The sequence below is a fragment of the Megascapheus bottae genome, chromosome 3 (genome assembly GCF_031878675.1).
Source record: "Megascapheus bottae isolate mThoBot1 chromosome 3, mThoBot2.hap1, whole genome shotgun sequence".
Classification (NCBI taxonomy): Eukaryota; Metazoa; Chordata; class Mammalia; order Rodentia; family Geomyidae; genus Megascapheus; species Megascapheus bottae.
The window spans coordinates 31,669,111-31,686,791 of NC_143511.1; the positions used below are offsets into that span (position 1 = coordinate 31,669,111).

General features: G+C 46.2%; 2 protein-coding genes across 2 annotated transcripts; both read right to left on the reverse strand.

Moving 5' to 3' along the window:
- Nucleotides 1-6,945: 6,945 nt before the first annotated feature.
- On the reverse strand, nucleotides 6,946-15,152 carry LOC150065220 (spermatogenesis-associated protein 31-like). Its single transcript, XM_090329337.1, has 6 exons — nucleotides 15,040-15,152; nucleotides 12,146-13,272; nucleotides 11,410-11,897; nucleotides 8,656-8,724; nucleotides 7,637-7,760; nucleotides 6,946-7,175 (listed from the first exon to the last, which is right to left on the reverse strand). Exons 1-6 carry the CDS (start codon nucleotides 15,150-15,152, stop codon nucleotides 6,946-6,948), a joined length of 2,151 nt encoding a protein of 716 aa, XP_090185463.1.
- LOC150065221 (spermatogenesis-associated protein 31A6-like) lies at nucleotides 14,907-17,339 on the reverse strand. The gene is made up of 3 exons (XM_090329338.1): nucleotides 17,235-17,339; nucleotides 16,751-16,824; nucleotides 14,907-16,504 (listed from the first exon to the last, which is right to left on the reverse strand). Exons 1-3 carry the CDS (start codon nucleotides 17,337-17,339, stop codon nucleotides 15,583-15,585), a joined length of 1,101 nt encoding a protein of 366 aa, XP_090185464.1. The 3' UTR covers nucleotides 14,907-15,582.
- Between the last annotated feature and the right edge of the window lie 342 nt (nucleotides 17,340-17,681).

Consider the following 17,681-nt stretch of genomic DNA (forward strand, 5'->3'; position numbering starts at 1 on the left):
AGAATAGTGTGACGGAGGAGCCCATGGAAAGACAAATACCTACTAAGATAACTGAAAGAGTAATACCCTCTATCTATCCGCCTCTGCCAAAAGAGGGGGAGATGGATGATTTAGAGGCCGAGGAAGGTGCTTTTGAGGCATGTTTAAGGAGGTCAAAAGACGCTCGAAAGAATTTACGTACAGGACATTGGGAAGATTTAAGTGCTCCACCTCCTCCAGACCCCCCACCTATTAGGGGGTCAGGGCGTACACGCCACGCAGAGGTTTGGCGACAGGCTGAAAATGATCTTTGCTTAGGTTGTCCTGTTTTTGAGTCGCCAAATCAACAGAGATATCATGAACCATTAGATTACAAAACTGTTAAAACTTTAGCAGAGACAGTGAGAACCTATGGGATCAATGCGGCGTTTACGCAAGCCCTTGTTGAGGCATTTGGTAGATATGCCATGACCCCTGCAGATTGGTCTTCCTTAGCGAAAGCTTGCTTAAGTCCTGGACAGTATTTAGAATGGAAAGTTTTTTGGATGGAATTTGCCAATGAACAGGAAGCGAGAAATGTGGAGGCAGGCAGACCATTCTGGAACAGAGACATGCTTCTAGGCCAAGGAAATTTCGTGAATGATCAAAATGGATATCCAAATGAAGTATATACTCAGATTAATGCTATCTGCATTCGAGCTTGGAAGGCCCTCCCTAATCGGGGAGAAGTGGCTGGAAATTTGACCAAAATTATTCAGGGTCCTCTTGAACCTTTTTCTGATTTTGTGGCCAGAATGGTTGAGGCAGCCAGTAAAATCTGGGGAGATGCAGATAGAGCCATGCCTTTAGTAAAACAGCTAGTATATGAGCAATGTACCAAGGAATGTAGAACTGCCATCACTCCCTATAAGACCAAAGGAATTGAGGCTTGGTTGAAAGTATGTAGAGAAATTGGAGGACCTCTAACCAATGCAGGTTTGGCTGCAGCAGTTGTTAAAATGACTAGACAAGGAGTAAAGGGAAGTGGTAGCTGCTATAGATGTGGTAAACCAGGACATATAAGAACAAACTGTCCTGAAAAAGGAAGGACTGGGGACCAACCAGTAGGGCGCGCTTTACCAGGTCTTTGTCCCAGATGTAAAAAGGGCAACCATTGGGCTAGTGAATGTCGTTCAGTGAAGGATAAGGAAGGACGACCCTTGCCCCCACAAGATTCTCAGCTGCCAAAAAACGGCCTCCGGGGCCCACGTCCCCAGGGCCCTCAAATATATGGGGCAATGACAACTGCCTCCCCGCCGCCTCCCGAAACATGGCCGACCCTCAGACATCCGAGTCAGCGAGGCGAGCCACTCCGGGTTCCGCAGGCATCGACCTCTGTTCCACCACCAGACTCATATTAACTCCTAAGATGGGAGTTCAACTCATTAATACAGATTTTAAAGGCCCCCTCCCTGAGAATACAGTAGGACTTTTATTAGGACGTTCTTCGTCTACCCTAAAAGGTTTGAGTATTCATCCAGGAGTGATAGATTCAGATTATCAGGGAATAGTTAAAATTATGGTTGAGTCTCCCCGGGGCATAACGGCTATTTCCCCCGGAGATCGTATAGCTCAATTATTATTACTTCCTAGTCATCATAAAATTTTTCCTGCTAAAGATAATATTCGAGGGCAACAAGGTTTTGGCTCTTCAGGCACAGCAGCATTTTTGTCCCTGGATCTCAATGAAAGACCTATGTGTAACTTAACAGTCAATGGAAAGAATTTTATGGGCCTTTTAGATACAGGGGCTGACAAAAGTATTATTTCACAACACGATTGGCCTGCGTCATGGCCCCTGAAAATAACTAACCAAACGCTTCAAGGTTTGGGCTATGCCTCTAATCCACAATTAAGTGCTGCCTTTTTAAATTGGAAAGATGAGGAAGGGCATAAAGGTATATTTCAACCATTTGTTCTTGCTGTCCCTATTTCTCTTTGGGGCAGAGATATTTTACAGCAAATGAACTTTAAACTTACCAATAACTCTTTTAGTAAAGCAGAAAGAATTATGTCTAAGATGGGATTTCAACCAGGCTCTGGGCTAGGAAAACAGTTACAGGGACGCACCTCCCCAGTATCAGTAGTACAACTTCCAAAAAATCAAGGCCTGGGTTTTCCCTAGGGGCCACTGAGGATATTATACCCATTCGTTGGAAAACAGAGGAACCTGTATGGGTTCCTCAGTGGCCACTTCCCTCTGAAAAATTGATTGCAGCTCGAAATTTAGTACAGGAACAATTAAAACTTGGACACGTTCGTCCCTCAGTCTCCCCCTGGAATACTCCTATTTTTGTTGTTAGGAAAAAATCTGGAAAATGGCGATTATTGCATGATTTGCGTGCTATTAATAATCAAATGCAGGTCATGGGGCCAGTGCAGCGAGGACTGCCTTTACTTTCTGCTCTACCTCGGGGCTGGCCTGTAGTCGTCATTGATATAAAAGATTGTTTCTTTTCCATTCCATTGAATGATGTGGACACCTGTAGATTTGCTTTTACCCTGCCTTCTGTGAATCAAGAAAGTCCAGATGAACGTTTTGAATGGGTGGTATTGCCTCAAGGAATGGCTAACAGCCCCACCTTGTGTCAGCTGTATGTACATACCGCGTTACTCCCCCTACGGAAGGAATTTCCATTAGTGAGGTGTTTACATTATATGGATGATATTTTGTTGACCTCTAAAAATCAAGAAATATTGGATGAAGCCTTTGCCTTATTAATAAAATATTTGGAAAATAAGAATTTATTCATAGCCCCTGAAAAGGTTCAGAAATATAAAGTATCTCAGTACTTAGGGAGCATTATAACATTTCAAAAAGTAAGGCCTTTAAAATGGCAACTACGAAAAGACAACCTTAAGACCTTAAATGACTTCCAGAAATTGTTGGGAGATATTAATTGGATTAGAACCTCCCTCCCTATGAGCAACAGTGAATTAAAGCCCTTATTCGATATATTACAAGGTGATTCTGCCTTAGACTCACCAAGAATGTTAACCCCCGCAGCCAGAAGAGTTTTAGAAGTTTTGGAAGAAAGATTAGATTCAGCATTTTTACAAAGAATAGAACCAGGACTAGAAATTTCTTTGATTATTTTGGCTTCTTTTAAACAGCCTTCAGGAGTCTTGTGGCAGACTGGACCTTTAGCGTGGGTTCACCCTAAATTGTCACCTGCAAAATCTATTGAATACTATCCCACAGCCGTTGCAAATTTGTCCATTTTGGGTATTAAATTTAGTATACAACACTTTGGTTGTCAACCTAATCTTCTTATAGTTCCTTATACTTCTGATCAAATTCAGGTTTTAAGTGCCACCATCGATGAATGGGCTATTTTAAATTGTATGTTTACAGGAAAAATAGATAATCGTTATCCTAAGAGTCCTTTTTTACAGTTTTTTAAAGAACATCCCGTGGTTTTTCCAGTAGTTACAGCAAAACAACCTATTATTGGAGCAGTTAATATTTTTACCGATGGCTCTAAGAATGGATTAGGGGCCTATTTAATTGAAGGACAGCAACCAGTTTTATGTCACTTTCAACCTGGGTCGGCACAGAAGGTGGAGTTACAAGCTGTTATTGCTGTATTTCAGAATTGTCCCTTTTCTTTTAATATTATTTCTGATTCCCTTTATGTAGTAAATGCCTTGAAAAGTTTAGAACTTGCTGGGGTTATCAGCAAAAGTAGTAGTGTTTATAAATTATTTGCACAATTGCAGGAGTTAATTTGTGCCCGCAAAGCTCCATTTTTTCCAGTTCATATACGTGCTCATACAGGATTACCCGGACCAATTAGTTTGGGTAATGATGTAGTGGATAAGTGCACACGTGTGCAAATGGCCTTTACTGTTTTTACCCCGGAACGACAAGCTCAGGAATTTCATAGTCATTTTCATGTTAATGCCCGTACTTTACAATCTAAGTTTAAGTTAACCCGGCAGGCGGCCAGACAAATTGTGTTAAATTGTCCAAAATGTGTTACCCACCTACCGGTTGCGTCATTGGGTGTTAATCCTCGTGGTCTTCTTCCTTTAAAAATTTGGCAAATGGATGTTACCCATGTTATGGAGTTTGGAAAGTTGAAATTTTTACATGTCTCAATTGATACATGTTCAGGAATTATTCATGCCACTCCTTTAAGTGGAGAGACAACTCATCATGTAATCACTCATTGCCTGGAAGCTTGGGCTTCCTGGGGCATGCCTTATCTATTAAAAACTGATAATGGCCCTGCTTATACTAGCAGACAATTCCTTCAATTTTGCCAAACCATGGGAGTACAGTTGTCACATGGACTGCCTTATAATCCTCAAGGACAAGGTATCGTGGAACGTGCTCACCGCACCTTAAAAATTTATTTACAAAAACAAAAGGAGGGAATTGGACATAAGAGGACACCTAAAGAGAGAATTTCCTTAGTCCTCTTTACTTTAAATTTTTTAAATTCGGATATTCAAGGCCATTCTGCCGCTGATAGACATGTTTCACCAGCTATAGGATTGCATAAAGGATTTGTAAAATGGAAGGATGTATTAACTGGCCAATGGAATGGGCCAGACCCCGTGCTCTCTTGGGCACGAGGAGCTGTTTGTGTGTTTCCACAGAAATCACAAGATCCTATTTGGGTGCCGGAACGTTTAGTGAGGAAAGTGCAGAAGGATGAGCGTCATGAAAATCCTGTCGATGATGCTGCTACTGATGATGCTGTTGTGGCCATTAATGGAAACTCGAGTATTGTGGGCAATAATGAAGACATTTCCTCTACCAATGCCAGTGACTAGTACTTCAAACGTATACCCATATATATTCACCACTAACAGTTCCTTGATTGTTCCCTTTCTGAATGTTATTTAAGTCAATGTTGGAATGTTAGTGAATTTAATTCTGCTGTGGTTATGCACATGCCTACCTTTATTCCAATTCCAGTAGAAGCAACAGAAAGGAATTTAATAGTGAAATTGAGAAGAAGACCAAAGCGTAATTTTGGAGTGACTGCATTAATTGTTTTAGTATCTTCATTAATTGCAACTGCCGCTGCGTCTGCTGCCACTATGATTACTTCCATTCAGACTGCGACTGCCGTAAATACACTTTCCGAAGCGGTTTCACAAGCTATGGATACTCAAGTACAAGTAAATCAGCATTTAGCCCGAGGACTTATAATTTTAAATCAAAGAGTGGACTTGTTGCAAGAACAAATGGATTATATGTTTCAATTTACTCAATTAATGTGTGTAGGAACCACGTCTGGTTTATGTATTACTTCTTTGGATTATTATAATCTTTCCTATGCTGCAAATCTATCCCGGGAATTGGGTCATATGCTTCAAGGATCTTGGACTCAAGAATTTGAAAATCTTACTAATCAATTACGGCATGAAATTATGATTGTTAATTCCACCCGTGTAAACATTGCTACTGTGGGAGAGTTGGTAGATTGGATTTCTCAATCCCTTGGTTGGGTTAAAGAATGGGCTGGGAGCGTGTCCTTAATTGTTATATTATGTGTTGGATTAGGATTGTTGTGTTGGTTTGTTTTGGTTTTGCGCAGACAAATTATCAGACAAAGAAAACGTGATCACATGGTCATTAAACAAGCTCTTATGGCTCTTCAGCAACAAGAATCCCCCCAAGTGTGGCTGGGTATGCTGGATCAGTAGTCAAAGACGGGTAAGAGTAGAGATTGGTCTTGGTATCAACCTAAGACAGACTTCGATGCTCGAGTATCGGATGTTGAAGACGGGTAAGAACCAAGAGGCATCTCTCCAACCTAAGACAGGCATGATCCCTTACCCTCAGTATGAGAAAATAGGGAAGGCGTTTGGAGATCTGGCCAGTCTCTGAATTCCTACTCGAATTCTCTATACTTTCAGCCAAAAGAAAAAAGGGGGAGATGTAGAGAGCTATTACATTCGCCATTACAAGATGGCGCTGGCATCCGCCTTGTGGTTGCGCCACTGAGTTGTTTGTCTGAAAGTTTCCAGGAAAAGATGTGATTGTTCTTGAGCTTTATGCATGATTGGAAGTATGTGTAATGCCATATTGCTACTTGTTTAGAATGTGCTATAGAGGTGTACTTATATTATTGGCTATAGAATTGTAAGAAAGCAAATGTGATTGGATGATGGGCCTATAAAAGCCCAGGGTTTTGAGGAAGTCGGGGTCGACCCGGCATAGCTGTAAGCTTGCTGAATAAACTGCTGCTCGAGAAGAAGTCTCACGTGTTGCGTCTTCCTTGCCGGCCGAGGTGCTGTGTGGGAATTTGGTACTCTCCATGAGCTGATCCTTCTTGAAAGTTATGATTGGTTCTATCACCGGGCCACCGTGGTGTGGAGAGATAAGGTGTTTTCCTTGCCTTGGTGTGACCCTCCTATTCTATGGGTGGTTTTCTTCGAGGAGCCCTCTACCTCAGGACTTCCCTGGCCCTTGTCAGAAGGATCCCCATGCAGGCGCTCCAGCAGGAGCTCCTGGGTCCCAGAGGAGGCGCTCACATGAAGAAGCAGGGGAGTGCTTCCACCTCACGAGTCTATGGAAATCTCTACAGACCAAGGTCTTGAATTGCTGCCTGTGCAGAAAGTTCTGGTAGACACTGGGAGCAGAGGCTTGGCCTGGGGTGTAGGCAGACTGCCCTCTGCACAGAGCTCTGTGGCCAAGGTCCTGGAAGGGAGCCTGCAGGGCATCTGGTGGCGTGGCTACAGAGGGCAGTCCCATGAATGAGCTGTCTTGGGCAGCCTGCCTCTGCTTGTTGGTGGGGACAGTCACTGAAGCATGGGTGTCAGGACCTGGCAAGAGAAGTGGAGCCTAGAGCCCCAGGAGAGACATTCCAAATGAGAGGGGCCTGAGTGACAATGACTGGTCATGCAGGGGCACTGGTGGCCTTCCTCCTGTCCCCATTTCCACTGTGGCACTGGAAGGGCCTGCCCCACTCAAGCTGAAGCTTCTTCCTCCTGACACCAGAGCTGTGCTGGGGAAAGCAGGCTGCAGCCCAGGGCCCCTGGAGGAGGGAATGCTGCAGCCACTGCGGGTGGTAGAGGGGGCTGCTTCTTCATTGACCCATCTGCTGGGCCTGGGGCTGCTATGTGAAAGCACAGGTCTGTGAAAGGACTTCCGGAGGCAGCAGGGTTCAGGCTCACGTAAGGTGCAGACACTGGACATGCTGCTGGAGAAAGAAAAGGGCTCATTGAAGAGGGAGGGAAAAGACAGATTTGGAATTACTGAGGACAAAGGAAGGAATGTCTGTACGTCGGGGCCTGGAGTGGGGGAATAGTGTGATCCTCCAGTGAACGTCATGCAGTGTCTGTCTCTCGAGAATTAGTCCTGCAGAGGACTTGCTCCAGGTCACCCACACTCCCTCACTTATGTGTGCTGGGGAGAGCCTGCCCATGGGCATTGCTGCCTCCCTGATCCTCTCTGTGGAGGTGTCACATGCAAACCATGTAGCTTTAGCTCCTCAGCCTGCCTTTTCCTATTGCTCTACATGAACCTTTCCTTTTCTTCTCTAACCAGGCACCCGAAACAAAGGTGCCGAATGAAATCTCTCAGCTAGCTCCATAGGAAACCTAGTTAACCTCATAACACACACCCCCCCCCCCCCACTGTGGCCTGCGGGTCCTTCACCTGGCACCTGGCTAAGCAGTAATGGAGGCAGATGCTCACCAGCCCTTGCCTGCGGATCTGTTGTCCCTTCCTTCACACAGCCATTGGGGTGGCTCATAACTTGTCCTTGCACAGCCAGACACCGCTGCAGAGGACCAGAAAGGTCAGGGAATGGAGAGTGGTTAAGGCAGCAAGGGGAAATTTCCAGAGAACTTCACAGTCTTGGGTCACATCAGAAATCTATGATGCTTTTCGATTTTGTTCCCAGTCCTATCAAAGATTGGTTAGAAAGGATCCAGGCATGAGCCAGGTAGCAAGTGGGAAGCAGTGCTCTAGAGCACATGAAATTCAAAGAACCTCAGGTAGCGTGGATGGAGAAGAGTGAGGTGCCTAATCACCAGGGCACCTGCTGTGATGTGAATCACAAGAGTAAGAGCAGAACGTCCTCCTCACTCAGTGGCCCTGTCTGTCCTCTCTTGAGAAAGACAATCCTAGAGTCTGTGAAAGGAAAGCCAGCGGCAGTCCACATCAGCTCCCAACTCATGAAATACCAGACAGGGGAAATGGGCCCAGTCTTCACGTCCACAGTGAAATGAAGGTCTCAGACTGTTGACAAAGCAGAAAATCTGAAGGCCTATTTGCATCAAGGGCTTACACTTGACAAGAGAGGGCAGCCCTGCTTCAGGTCAGTTGAAGTGACCAAGCTGCCCTGTTCCTTTGCAATGAAGAGCATGAGGTTCCTGCACTAGAATAGAAGTCCTCTGTGGATGGGAAGAGACCAGGGTTTCTGGGCTGTGGCCAGTGTAATAACCTGCAGCCTTGTCTAAGACACTGTACCCCTAGGGACCTTGTGATGACCCTCTCAGGAGTCGTCTTCAAATTGTCCCATTGTCCCCAGTCCTCTAGAGGAACTTGGGAACGTTCAGTGCTGTGCTTTTATACTGCAGCTCAATCCCTTAACTCAAGTTGGGAGGGTGGGGGCAACTTTAAATTCTAAACGCTTTCAGGGAGAGCTGGGCATTAGAGGCTTTGGCTCTGACCTTCAGGCTTCCCTCCATCTGAAGCAGCTCCACAGGGCTGGCCATCACCCACAGCTGTCTTGAAGCCCTCTAATTAGAAAAGACAAGTGGAGAACCCAGATCCAACTACAACTGGGAAAGCTTAAATTTAAATAGCAGTAAAATGTGGGGGTCCAGCCATTCTACAGTGGGAGAGGAGCAGCGATCCAGTAGGGCTGGATTGGGAGCTGACAGGCATTCCATTAAGGGCTCTGGCAGGTGCACCAGAACCTCAGTTCTCTTTAAATAATACGGTGTGGCTGGATGACCAGTGGGTGCCCAAGAAACTTTAGTATTCTGTCTGGGACAGGTATAATGGTTTTTCTGATGTTTTCTTCCTTCACGTCTTCTTTCATATGCCTGGTTTAGTTTTATAGGTCCCATACTGTTTCTTCTGCACAGGTAGCTTCTTGAACTATTTCAATGATTTCATAAGCTCTGTTTTGTATATTCACCTGCGCATTTACATATATACAGTATCTGTATATATAATGTGTACTATATATGCATAATGTGTATGCATTGTAGATGTACATACCCATTATGCTCACAATTGAGATGACTGAAACCATAATATATCCATTATAGTTTTTGGACTATCTAGCAAATGAGAAGGGTATTAAGGAATAAGGCAGAAAACTTCCCCTTTAAGGTCAAGGTGATTAGAGTTTATCATTCCCTTATTCTTACAAGTTAGAAATGCTCCATCCATGGAATTGCTGTGTATATTGTGCAAATCTTGGTTTCTACCCACTGATCTCTAATCCTTACTCCCTCATATAATTCCAGAGGCTAAAACACAAGTGCAGTTAAAATCATAGTCAAAGTTTGTTGTTTTCATCTCTTCCCATCTTACTGATACTCTCATCATCCTCTCTTCTGATTCTGGACTGTTAACTGCAGTTTTTTTAGCCACATTACCATAAGGGTACATAGCTAATGGTTTTCATTGCAGTGTGTTGTATGTCTTTTTCTAAATGTTTTGGATTTTTGCTCTTATGTATATAACACCCATGTATTCATGAAGTTATTTATTCCGACTTTATGTTAATAACTTTAGAGTCTGAGAATGCTTCAGGTAGGCTAAACTAAATTTTAGTGTTTTGCATCCTGAGGAAAGTAAATATGAATTTAATCTTGAATTTGTGTTTGTGTTGGGTTTATTGAGATATATCATTGTAAATATATTTGCATAGTGATTGTTTTAACTCCCCCTAAGTTACATTTGTCAGAAATTTGTTAGAAATTACTGTATAATTCAACAGATCAGAGAATGTTTATTTGCATAATGTACAGGAAGAAAGCACTAGTAGTTTGTGCTGTAACAAGACATTGTTAGAAAATTACACGAAGAGACATAAAATGTGTATGTAGCATAATGGAAACTGCATTATAATGGTCTTTGCTCCCTGCCAGGCATCCTACTGGTAGGAAGGGAAGGCCTAATACATTTTGTGAATTTTCCCTGGAACGTACTACTATTGGACAGTAAGCTTTTGGATTGCTAGATGAAATGTACCAAGACCATGCCTGACTCTGTTGGAGAAACAACTCAAAACTTGTTTCCTGTAACACCTTCCCAGTTCAATTTCATGCTACCAGAGCTTTAATCTACCCAGATACATTGCTGGGCACCAGAGGTTCAGGCCTCTAATGCTAACTACCAAGGAGATTGAGACCTAAGATCACTATTCAAAGGCAGCCCAGGCAAGAGGTTCAAAGTCCACCAAACTCCTCTCCAGTTTATTAGAAAACTAGAAGTGGTGTTGGGGCCCCATGTGGTAGAGCGTTAGCCTTGAGTGAAAAAAGCTGAGGGATAGGGCCCAGACCCAGAGTTCAAGCCACCCAACCACCACCACTACAACCACCACCAACAAAGATTATCAAGGCATAGCTCTTAATCATGGTGAATTAAGCCAAGTTTTACACAAAATCTTGCCACCCAAAGTGAATCAGGTCAGGACAAGACACACATCCTATCTTTCTCCCAAACTAGCTATGTTCTGTGCTTGATTAGGATCCTATATCCCAGGAAAAGGAACAGTTAAAGGATTTAGCGTCTATACCCAAAATTCTCAATAAATCATTAGCTAGCTGACTGTCACCTTAGCTGCTGCTTTCTGCTATGCCTTCTGGGAATTCAGTGAAACACAAATGTGATCCTAGGCTGAACGACAGAGCCAACAGGATCACTAGACATGAACAGCAGAATTGCCTTCCTTGTAGACCTCAGTCCAGTGGCTGAGACACCCTCAGTGAAAATTCCCAGCAGGGTCAATGGCAGATATACAACATAAGCTATGCTAGAGAAGCTTTACTGGGAAGCCTGCAAGGTGTACAGATGTTCCAACAAAGCATGTTCTTCAGGTTGAAGAACAGCCTAGAAAGCTATCACCCCATGTACCCACATCCTTGGGAACACCAAAGGCTTTCTGAAGAGACTGTAGTGATTAAATGGGCACATTCAGATGAGGGCTTCTGGCTGAGAGTCTTCAGTGGCATTACGTCCACACACTGCCCATCCATCCCCCAGACAAGGCACTGAAGGAAGCCACTGCATGCAATGAGCGTGAAGACTGTATTAAGCAATATACATTTGAGGAGGGAGACGGCATCAGTGCCCAGCCAATGTACTCACACACAGAATACACGCTTGCTGTGCACAGGCTGGAATTTCTCGTGAGAAAAATGGACCTCACAAGGAACCAAGTGAGCAGCATGGCATGCATGGCTGACCATCAAACGGCTAAGATGACAGTGTCGTGGGCAGTGGATACGCTGGCCTGAGACATTCATCCCTTTTGGTCTGTGCTGGCAGGCATGATTGACTAGAGACACTGGCTTTCGGGGAGGCAAGTCTGTCCCAGGGTGGTGATAGTGTGAGACCCTGCTCTCATGGACAGGGTGCCTGGGGCCAATGGGGCTGGTTTGGGGAAAAGACACCCTGGTGTTCTTTACTTGGCTTTGTTGTGGGTAAGGAGGAGCCAAGTGGTGGTGGGAATATCCAGCTGTGGGGGCCGGAACTTCATGTAAAGTTTTCTTAGATGCAGAAGGCTCCTGTGGAAGGCCCAGTTTTTCCTCTAGGATCCTTCCTACAGTGCTCATAAGCGTCTGTGCTTCAGGCACTCCACTCTGCCTGAGCGTTCTGCTTGTGGATAAGTCTTGCTTCTTAGTATTGGCTGACTGGATCTTGGGATTTTGCTGGCAGTCTGCCTGACTTTTAGCTTTAGAGGAAAATAATGCCATAAAAAAATTCTTGATCCGATTTCCAAAATGAATCTCTGGAGGATGCTGTTCTTTCTCTGACGCAGATAGGGAAGAGTTCTTCCTTGTACTTCTTGCTTTCCTGACCTGGGCAGGAGAGTTCAAATTCTGGCCTTGCAAGGGCCTTGTTCCTGCAGGCTTTGCCTTCTGTATTCTGGGCCTCTCACAGCTCTTTGTTTCTTGGGGGCCATGAAACACCTTGCTGTACCACGGGCCTGGGGTGATGGAGGTCTTAGGTTCTTGCTTTGTGCTGGGCCCTCCCGTTCGTAATGGAGAGCTTGACTCATAGTGGACATGCTGCTTCCGGAAAAGTTCTGTGAGCTACTCAGAGAACTCTGTGAAGCCAGCACGTTGGTGTCAGTGTCGCAGTCCTGCAGGTTATCATCAAAAGGTGGACTTTCACTTGTACTGCTAGATTCTGCCTGGTCTTTCAGGCATGAACCTGGTGGATGCCTAGCAATCGAACTTCTGGAGGGTAATGGCGTTCCAGTGGTCCTCACAAATTCTAACCTTCTAAGGTTCAGATTTTGTAAGTCTTTGTTGACTGTCAAGTTAGTGGGCTGTCTCTCTTCATCCTTGGCCATTTCAACTTCAGACTTGTCAGATGCAAAGATCTCTCGTATGGACACACCATGGCAGAGGCTTTCTTTCTCCTGTGTCTCACATATGCCCATTATTGGGCTGGTATTTGTCTCTGGACTGCTTCCCTCTGATCCTGGCACAATGTCCTGGTGCCAGGTACTTCCTAAAAGGCTACACGTTTTGGAATTGGAGAGCAGTCCCTCTTTTTCTCCAGGTGGAGAGACCACTGAGGGATCACAGTGGTGACTACCCAGTGTTCTGCTCAGGGTTTCACGTGGTGGTGCTTGAGGAGGCTGTGTGGTATGACCTGATTTTTCTCTCCCTGGCATTTTTGGCAATTTGTCCAGAGCTTCTCCCTGGAATGCATCCCCCTTAGAGGTGAGATTGGCCCTGAAGTCACAACAGGCCAGGTGTGGAGAAGCTTCCTGGGAAATGGCCACAGGGAGAGCCTTTTTTAAAGTACGGTGATTTATGGGCTTGAGAATCTTTAGGGACAAGCCCCACTTATGCTTCACCCAATGCTTCTTGATATGCGCCTCCAGCAGCTGTTGGGTGGCAGCATCCAAGAGGAAAGCCTTCTGGGAGGAGCTCGTGCAGCTTTCCCTAGTGTCCAAGGGTGCTTCTCTGCCAGTAATGCTGGAGCTGGAGTTTTCAAGGGGGGCCAAGGCATGGTCTGTTGAGCCCCTGGAATGACTAACATGCAAAGGGACCTTGTCCCTGTTGATCTGATCCCATTTTTTGATTAAATGGGCTCTTAGGAGACATCGTCAGTTTGCAGAGGATGTGCTTATACATGAAGAGATTTGCTATGTATGTACTTGAATTTTTCCTGAGGAAAACATATCTCATGAGGAATTATGTGAGAAGCATGGTATGCGTGAGCAGGGGATATACTAGCTTTAAGATATTTATCCCCCTTTGCCTATGCTGACAGGCATGATTGACTGGAGACACAGGCTTTCTGAGAGGCAAGTTTGTCCCAGAGTTGTCACAGTCTGTGACTCTCCTGGCTACTGACAGAATGGCTGTGGCCAGTGGGGCTGGTTTGGGGAAAAGAGACCCTGTGGTTGTTCACTTGGCTTTTTTCTAAGTAGGAAGAAGCCATGTGGTAGTGAGAGTGGTTAGTCGGTGGCAGTGGAAATGTCTTAACAGGAGTCTGAAATTCTTGTTTGTGCAAAGTTTTCTAGGAGGCAGAAGACTCATGTTGCAATCCCATTTTCTTCTCTAGGATTCACCCAACAGTGCTCATGAGTGTTTGGGCTTCAGGAACTCCACTGCCCTTGAACATTCTATTTGCGGTTAAGTCTTGCTTCTGGGTCCTGGCTGACTGAATCTGTGAATTTGCAGTGAGTTATTCTGAATTTTGTAGTGAGTTTTGTCTTTAGTAGGAAAAAATGGTATAAAAATTGTTTATCTGGTTTCTGAAATGACTCTTTGGAGAATGCTATCCTTTGTCTGATATAGACAGGGAAGAGTTCTTCTTCATAGTTCTTGTTTTCCTGACCTGGGCAGAAGGGGCTCAGCTCCTGGCCTTATAAGGACCTCATTCCTGCAGGTTTTCCTTCTGCATCCTAGTTTTGGGCCTTTCACAGCTCTCTTTTTCATCAGGCCTATGAAAGTTTTTGCTATGCCATGTACCCTGGAGGTTGGATGTCTTGACCTCTTGCTGCTTCTTCATGTGTCCTATTCTTGGTATTGCAGAGCTTATCTCATAAGAAGTGGATGGGAGGTAGCATGTTTGTGGCAAACAGCACCTCAGGGCACAAGCTTGCAGGAATGCATCAGCATCTGAGTTCTGTAGGATAACTTCAATAGGAGGACTTTTGCTTGTATTGCACTGCTCTTCCTGGATGCCTGGAAATAGAAATTCTGGAGGGTAATTGTGTTTGAATGGTCCCCTGAAGTTCTAAATTTCTGAGGTTCAAATTATTGGAGTCCTTATTGACTGTCAAGTTAGTGGGCTGTTGCTCTTCATCGTCTGCCATTTCACTGAGATCTTCAGTCTTTTCAGTTGTGGATTCAACAAAGACTTCTAATATGGATACACTGGCAGAGGCTTCCTTTGTCTTCTGTCTCACACATGCCCATTACTGGGCTTGTAGTTGGCTCTGGACTGCTTCCCTGTGGTTCTGGCACAATGTCATGGTGCCAGGTTCTTCCTACTAGGCTGTGAGATCTAGACTTAGAAAGCAGTCTACCTTCCCCTCCAGTTAGAGAAGTTGGAGAGACCTCTTTGGGAACCACACTAGTGACTATAGAGTATTCCTCTGAGTTTCATAAGGTGAAGGTGGTTGAGAAGCCTGTATGGTATGACCTTCAGTGCTTTTTCTTTCTCTACCATTTTTGGTACTTTGTGAAGAGCTTCTCCCTACAATGCATGCCCCCCCCCCCCCCTTCACTGTCAGGACAGGACAGGTATGGAGAAGCTTCCTCGGAAACTGGCACAGGGGAAGCCTTTTTCAAAGTAAGGTGATTTATGGGCTTGAGAATCTTTAGGGACAAGCCCCACTTGTGCTTTACCCAAAGCTTCTTGATATGCGCCTCCAGCAGCTGTTGGCTGGCAGCATCCAAGTGGGAAGCCTCCTGGGAGGAGCTCTTGCAGCTTTCCCTAGTCTCAGTTGATCTGCTCCCATTTTGAGATGAGATTGGCTTTTAGGGTTTCTTCTAGGCATTTCTTTTTAAATGAGTCAAATAAGTGTATTTTGAACCACTACTTGATAGTTTCATCAGATCACTTTCTAATTCTCTCTCGGTTTTGGCATCTAGAAAATCTGAGAAGCTTTCTGTGTCCCTATCCAGTTCTTTCACTACCCTGCTCATATAATGTTCTAGGTCCCTTTTGGAGTTCTTCCATTTCTGAAATACTTTTGAGCACTCCGTGGTTGCCTTTAGTATATTATGGCAGATATCACCTACAAATATGGAGTTCTGTAAACACCCATGCTGTCCTCTGCCTGGTCTTTTCCTGAGAAATTCTCTTCAGCAGACAGCTGAATCTTGAATTTTGTTCTATAGAGGTGTTGTGGGAGCCCTCTTGGAGAAGATTATGTTCTAGCTTTTCCCTCAACTCCAAGCCGACTGAATCACTTGGAAGGCTGAGAAAGCTTCTCTTTTGCAAGGGGACTTGATAATGAGTAAAATCTTTTTGAAACTGTTTAAGCACAGCGCGTAAAATCCTATGACTCTCTTGAGTGCTTCTTTACAAGGTGATTTTCTAACTGCTGAACAGCAAGTAGAATAGGACTCGCTGTGCAGAAAGGGAAGGCCCCAGAACAGCTGGCTGCATTTCTGTAAGACCATGGGGAGAATCAGCTCTGGAGACTCAGGGAGCTGCTGGGATTCTCCCTTGGTGTTCCAGAAGGCCTGTGGGATGGCCGCGTCCTGGGCCCTGCCCAGTGACTTCATCATGTTCCCCAGAGAATCCAGAGGGTGTTCTTTCTCCTCCCCAGCGTTCTCCTTAGCCCTCTTACTAATCACTACCTCCAGCAGCTCCAGGATGTCAGAGTTGAGGGCTGGGCTAGGAGAAGGCACCCAAGAGCTGTTGGTTGGAGAGCCGCTCTGTGGGGTGCTTTCTAGTGGAACTTCCCTGAAGTTAGATGGAAGACCAGAGTTTGAGTCATGGCTGGGTGGAGTGCAGGCCACAGGTGGAGGAGAAAGAGAACGGGGAGGAGAAAGAGACCGGGGAGAAGGATGTTCTAGAGGAATCAACAGCTCTGGAGGCTGAGGCGCAGTGTGGTGTGACTGTGTCTCAGCAGGAACTGAGGAACATGTCTGGACTGGTGACAAGGTAGAGGCCAGAGGCTGCAAGCCCTCGTGTGAAGGAGCTGGGGAAGCCTTTGGGGACGCAGTGCTGGAGAAAGCGTCCTCTTCACAGTGTCCAGCTGCCGGGTGGGCTGCAGCAGATGCTGATTTGACAACTTCACCTAGGGTGTCTCCTTTTAATAAGTGCCTGGAGCTGCTGTTGTCACTGAGCTTCCCTAGGTGGCTGCAGGAGACAGAGACAAACTTTCTTCAGCATCTGATAGGCCCAGGAGGATGGGCAATTGTGACTACCTGCTGTCTACCTACTGAAGCACACCCTGCCATCTTTTACACAGCCCCTAGACTTCTCTGTATCCCACATCTTCCTATCAGTGCCATCCTGTGCCAACCCGAAGTCTTCCTCAACCCCGAGATAACCCCATTCTCTAGAGAAGAAATGCAGGCTCAGTCACAAGAGGAAAATCCTTACCTGGTAAGAAGGGAAACTAGATCGTGAATGTCCTCAAGCTCTTCCTGAGTGTCTCTGCAAGCTAGAAACACACACTGTGGTTATGGCAGACATGGGAGAACCCCTAGATTTTACAGGAGGGGGAATGAGACATTCCTTTGTTAGAGACCATGGAAGATCCACTGGATCTCAAATTTTTATTCATGGCCACAAGGCAGGTTCCAGTGCTAAGAGAGCTTAGAGAGGGGTAGTGCTTATTTACAAGGTGCTTTCAACTCTGCCAACCTCCGTGGCCACAAAAGCTCTCTTGGATGGTAAGGAAAAGGATCTTATGTGTATTATAATTCTTAGGGATGTGAGTTTGTCCACACTGGGGCTTGCAGCACCAGAAGCTGAGGTTTGCCCTTGAGATCGTGCCCTAGGTTCAGTGACCCCCCCCTGGGGCGGAAGGGGGGAGGGCCACGTGCCGCCGCCTCCCCCCTCGCCCCGCGGACCACCTGCCTACTTCCCGCTCCCTGCTCGGCCACGTGCTGGAGGCCGCCAGCGGCGGCAGCTCCACAGGGCCGGCCATGCTTCTGTCCACCCGCACTAGCTGCCCGCTGGCCGCCATGCTGGAACCCCTCACCCCGCTCTTGAACATGCGGGCTTCCTCCGGCCCCGCCCCGGAGCCCGGTGCCTGGCAGCCTCCAGATGCCACTGTCCCCCCCCCCCCCCCACAGGCCGCCGCCTGTCCGTTTCAGGGGCCCCCGGAGGCCAACCGCCACCCAACGGTTTCCACGGCTGGACTCCGGCTCCTCGGCCTCCGCCTCGGTCCACCGGGCCGCTCTGACCGCAGCCGCCCCCCTCATCCTCCCCCCCCCCCCCCCCCCCCCGCCCCCGGCCCCCGGCTGCTTGCACCAACCGACAGCGGCGGCCTCCACGTGCACCAGGCCGCCACCTGCCCGCCCCGCGG

Bases quoted from the DNA above. Each gene is read 5' to 3' on its own strand.
- LOC150065221 (XM_090329338.1), bottom strand. From the start codon at position 17,339: ATGGCGGCCAGCGGGCAGCTAGTGCGGGTGGACAGAAGCATGGCCGGC. The intron at 16,825-17,234 runs GTAGGCAGGTGG...CCATAACCACAG, and splicing joins GGCCGAGCAGGGAGCGGGAA to TGTGTGTTTCTAGCTTGCAG. The intron at 16,505-16,750 runs GTAAGGATTTTC...TGTCTCCTGCAG, and splicing joins CTAGTTTCCCTTCTTACCAG to CCACCTAGGGAAGCTCAGTG.
- LOC150065220 (XM_090329337.1), bottom strand. From the start codon at position 15,152: ATGGGAGCAGATCAACTGAGACTAGGGAAAGCTGCAAGAGCTCCTCCC. The intron at 7,761-8,655 runs GTCAGAGCCAAA...GGTCCTCTGCAG, and splicing joins AGATGGAGGGAAGCCTGAAG to CGGTGTCTGGCTGTGCAAGG. The intron at 7,176-7,636 runs GTGAAGGACCCG...TTTCTCCAGCAG, and splicing joins ACTGCTTAGCCAGGTGCCAG to CATGTCCAGTGTCTGCACCT.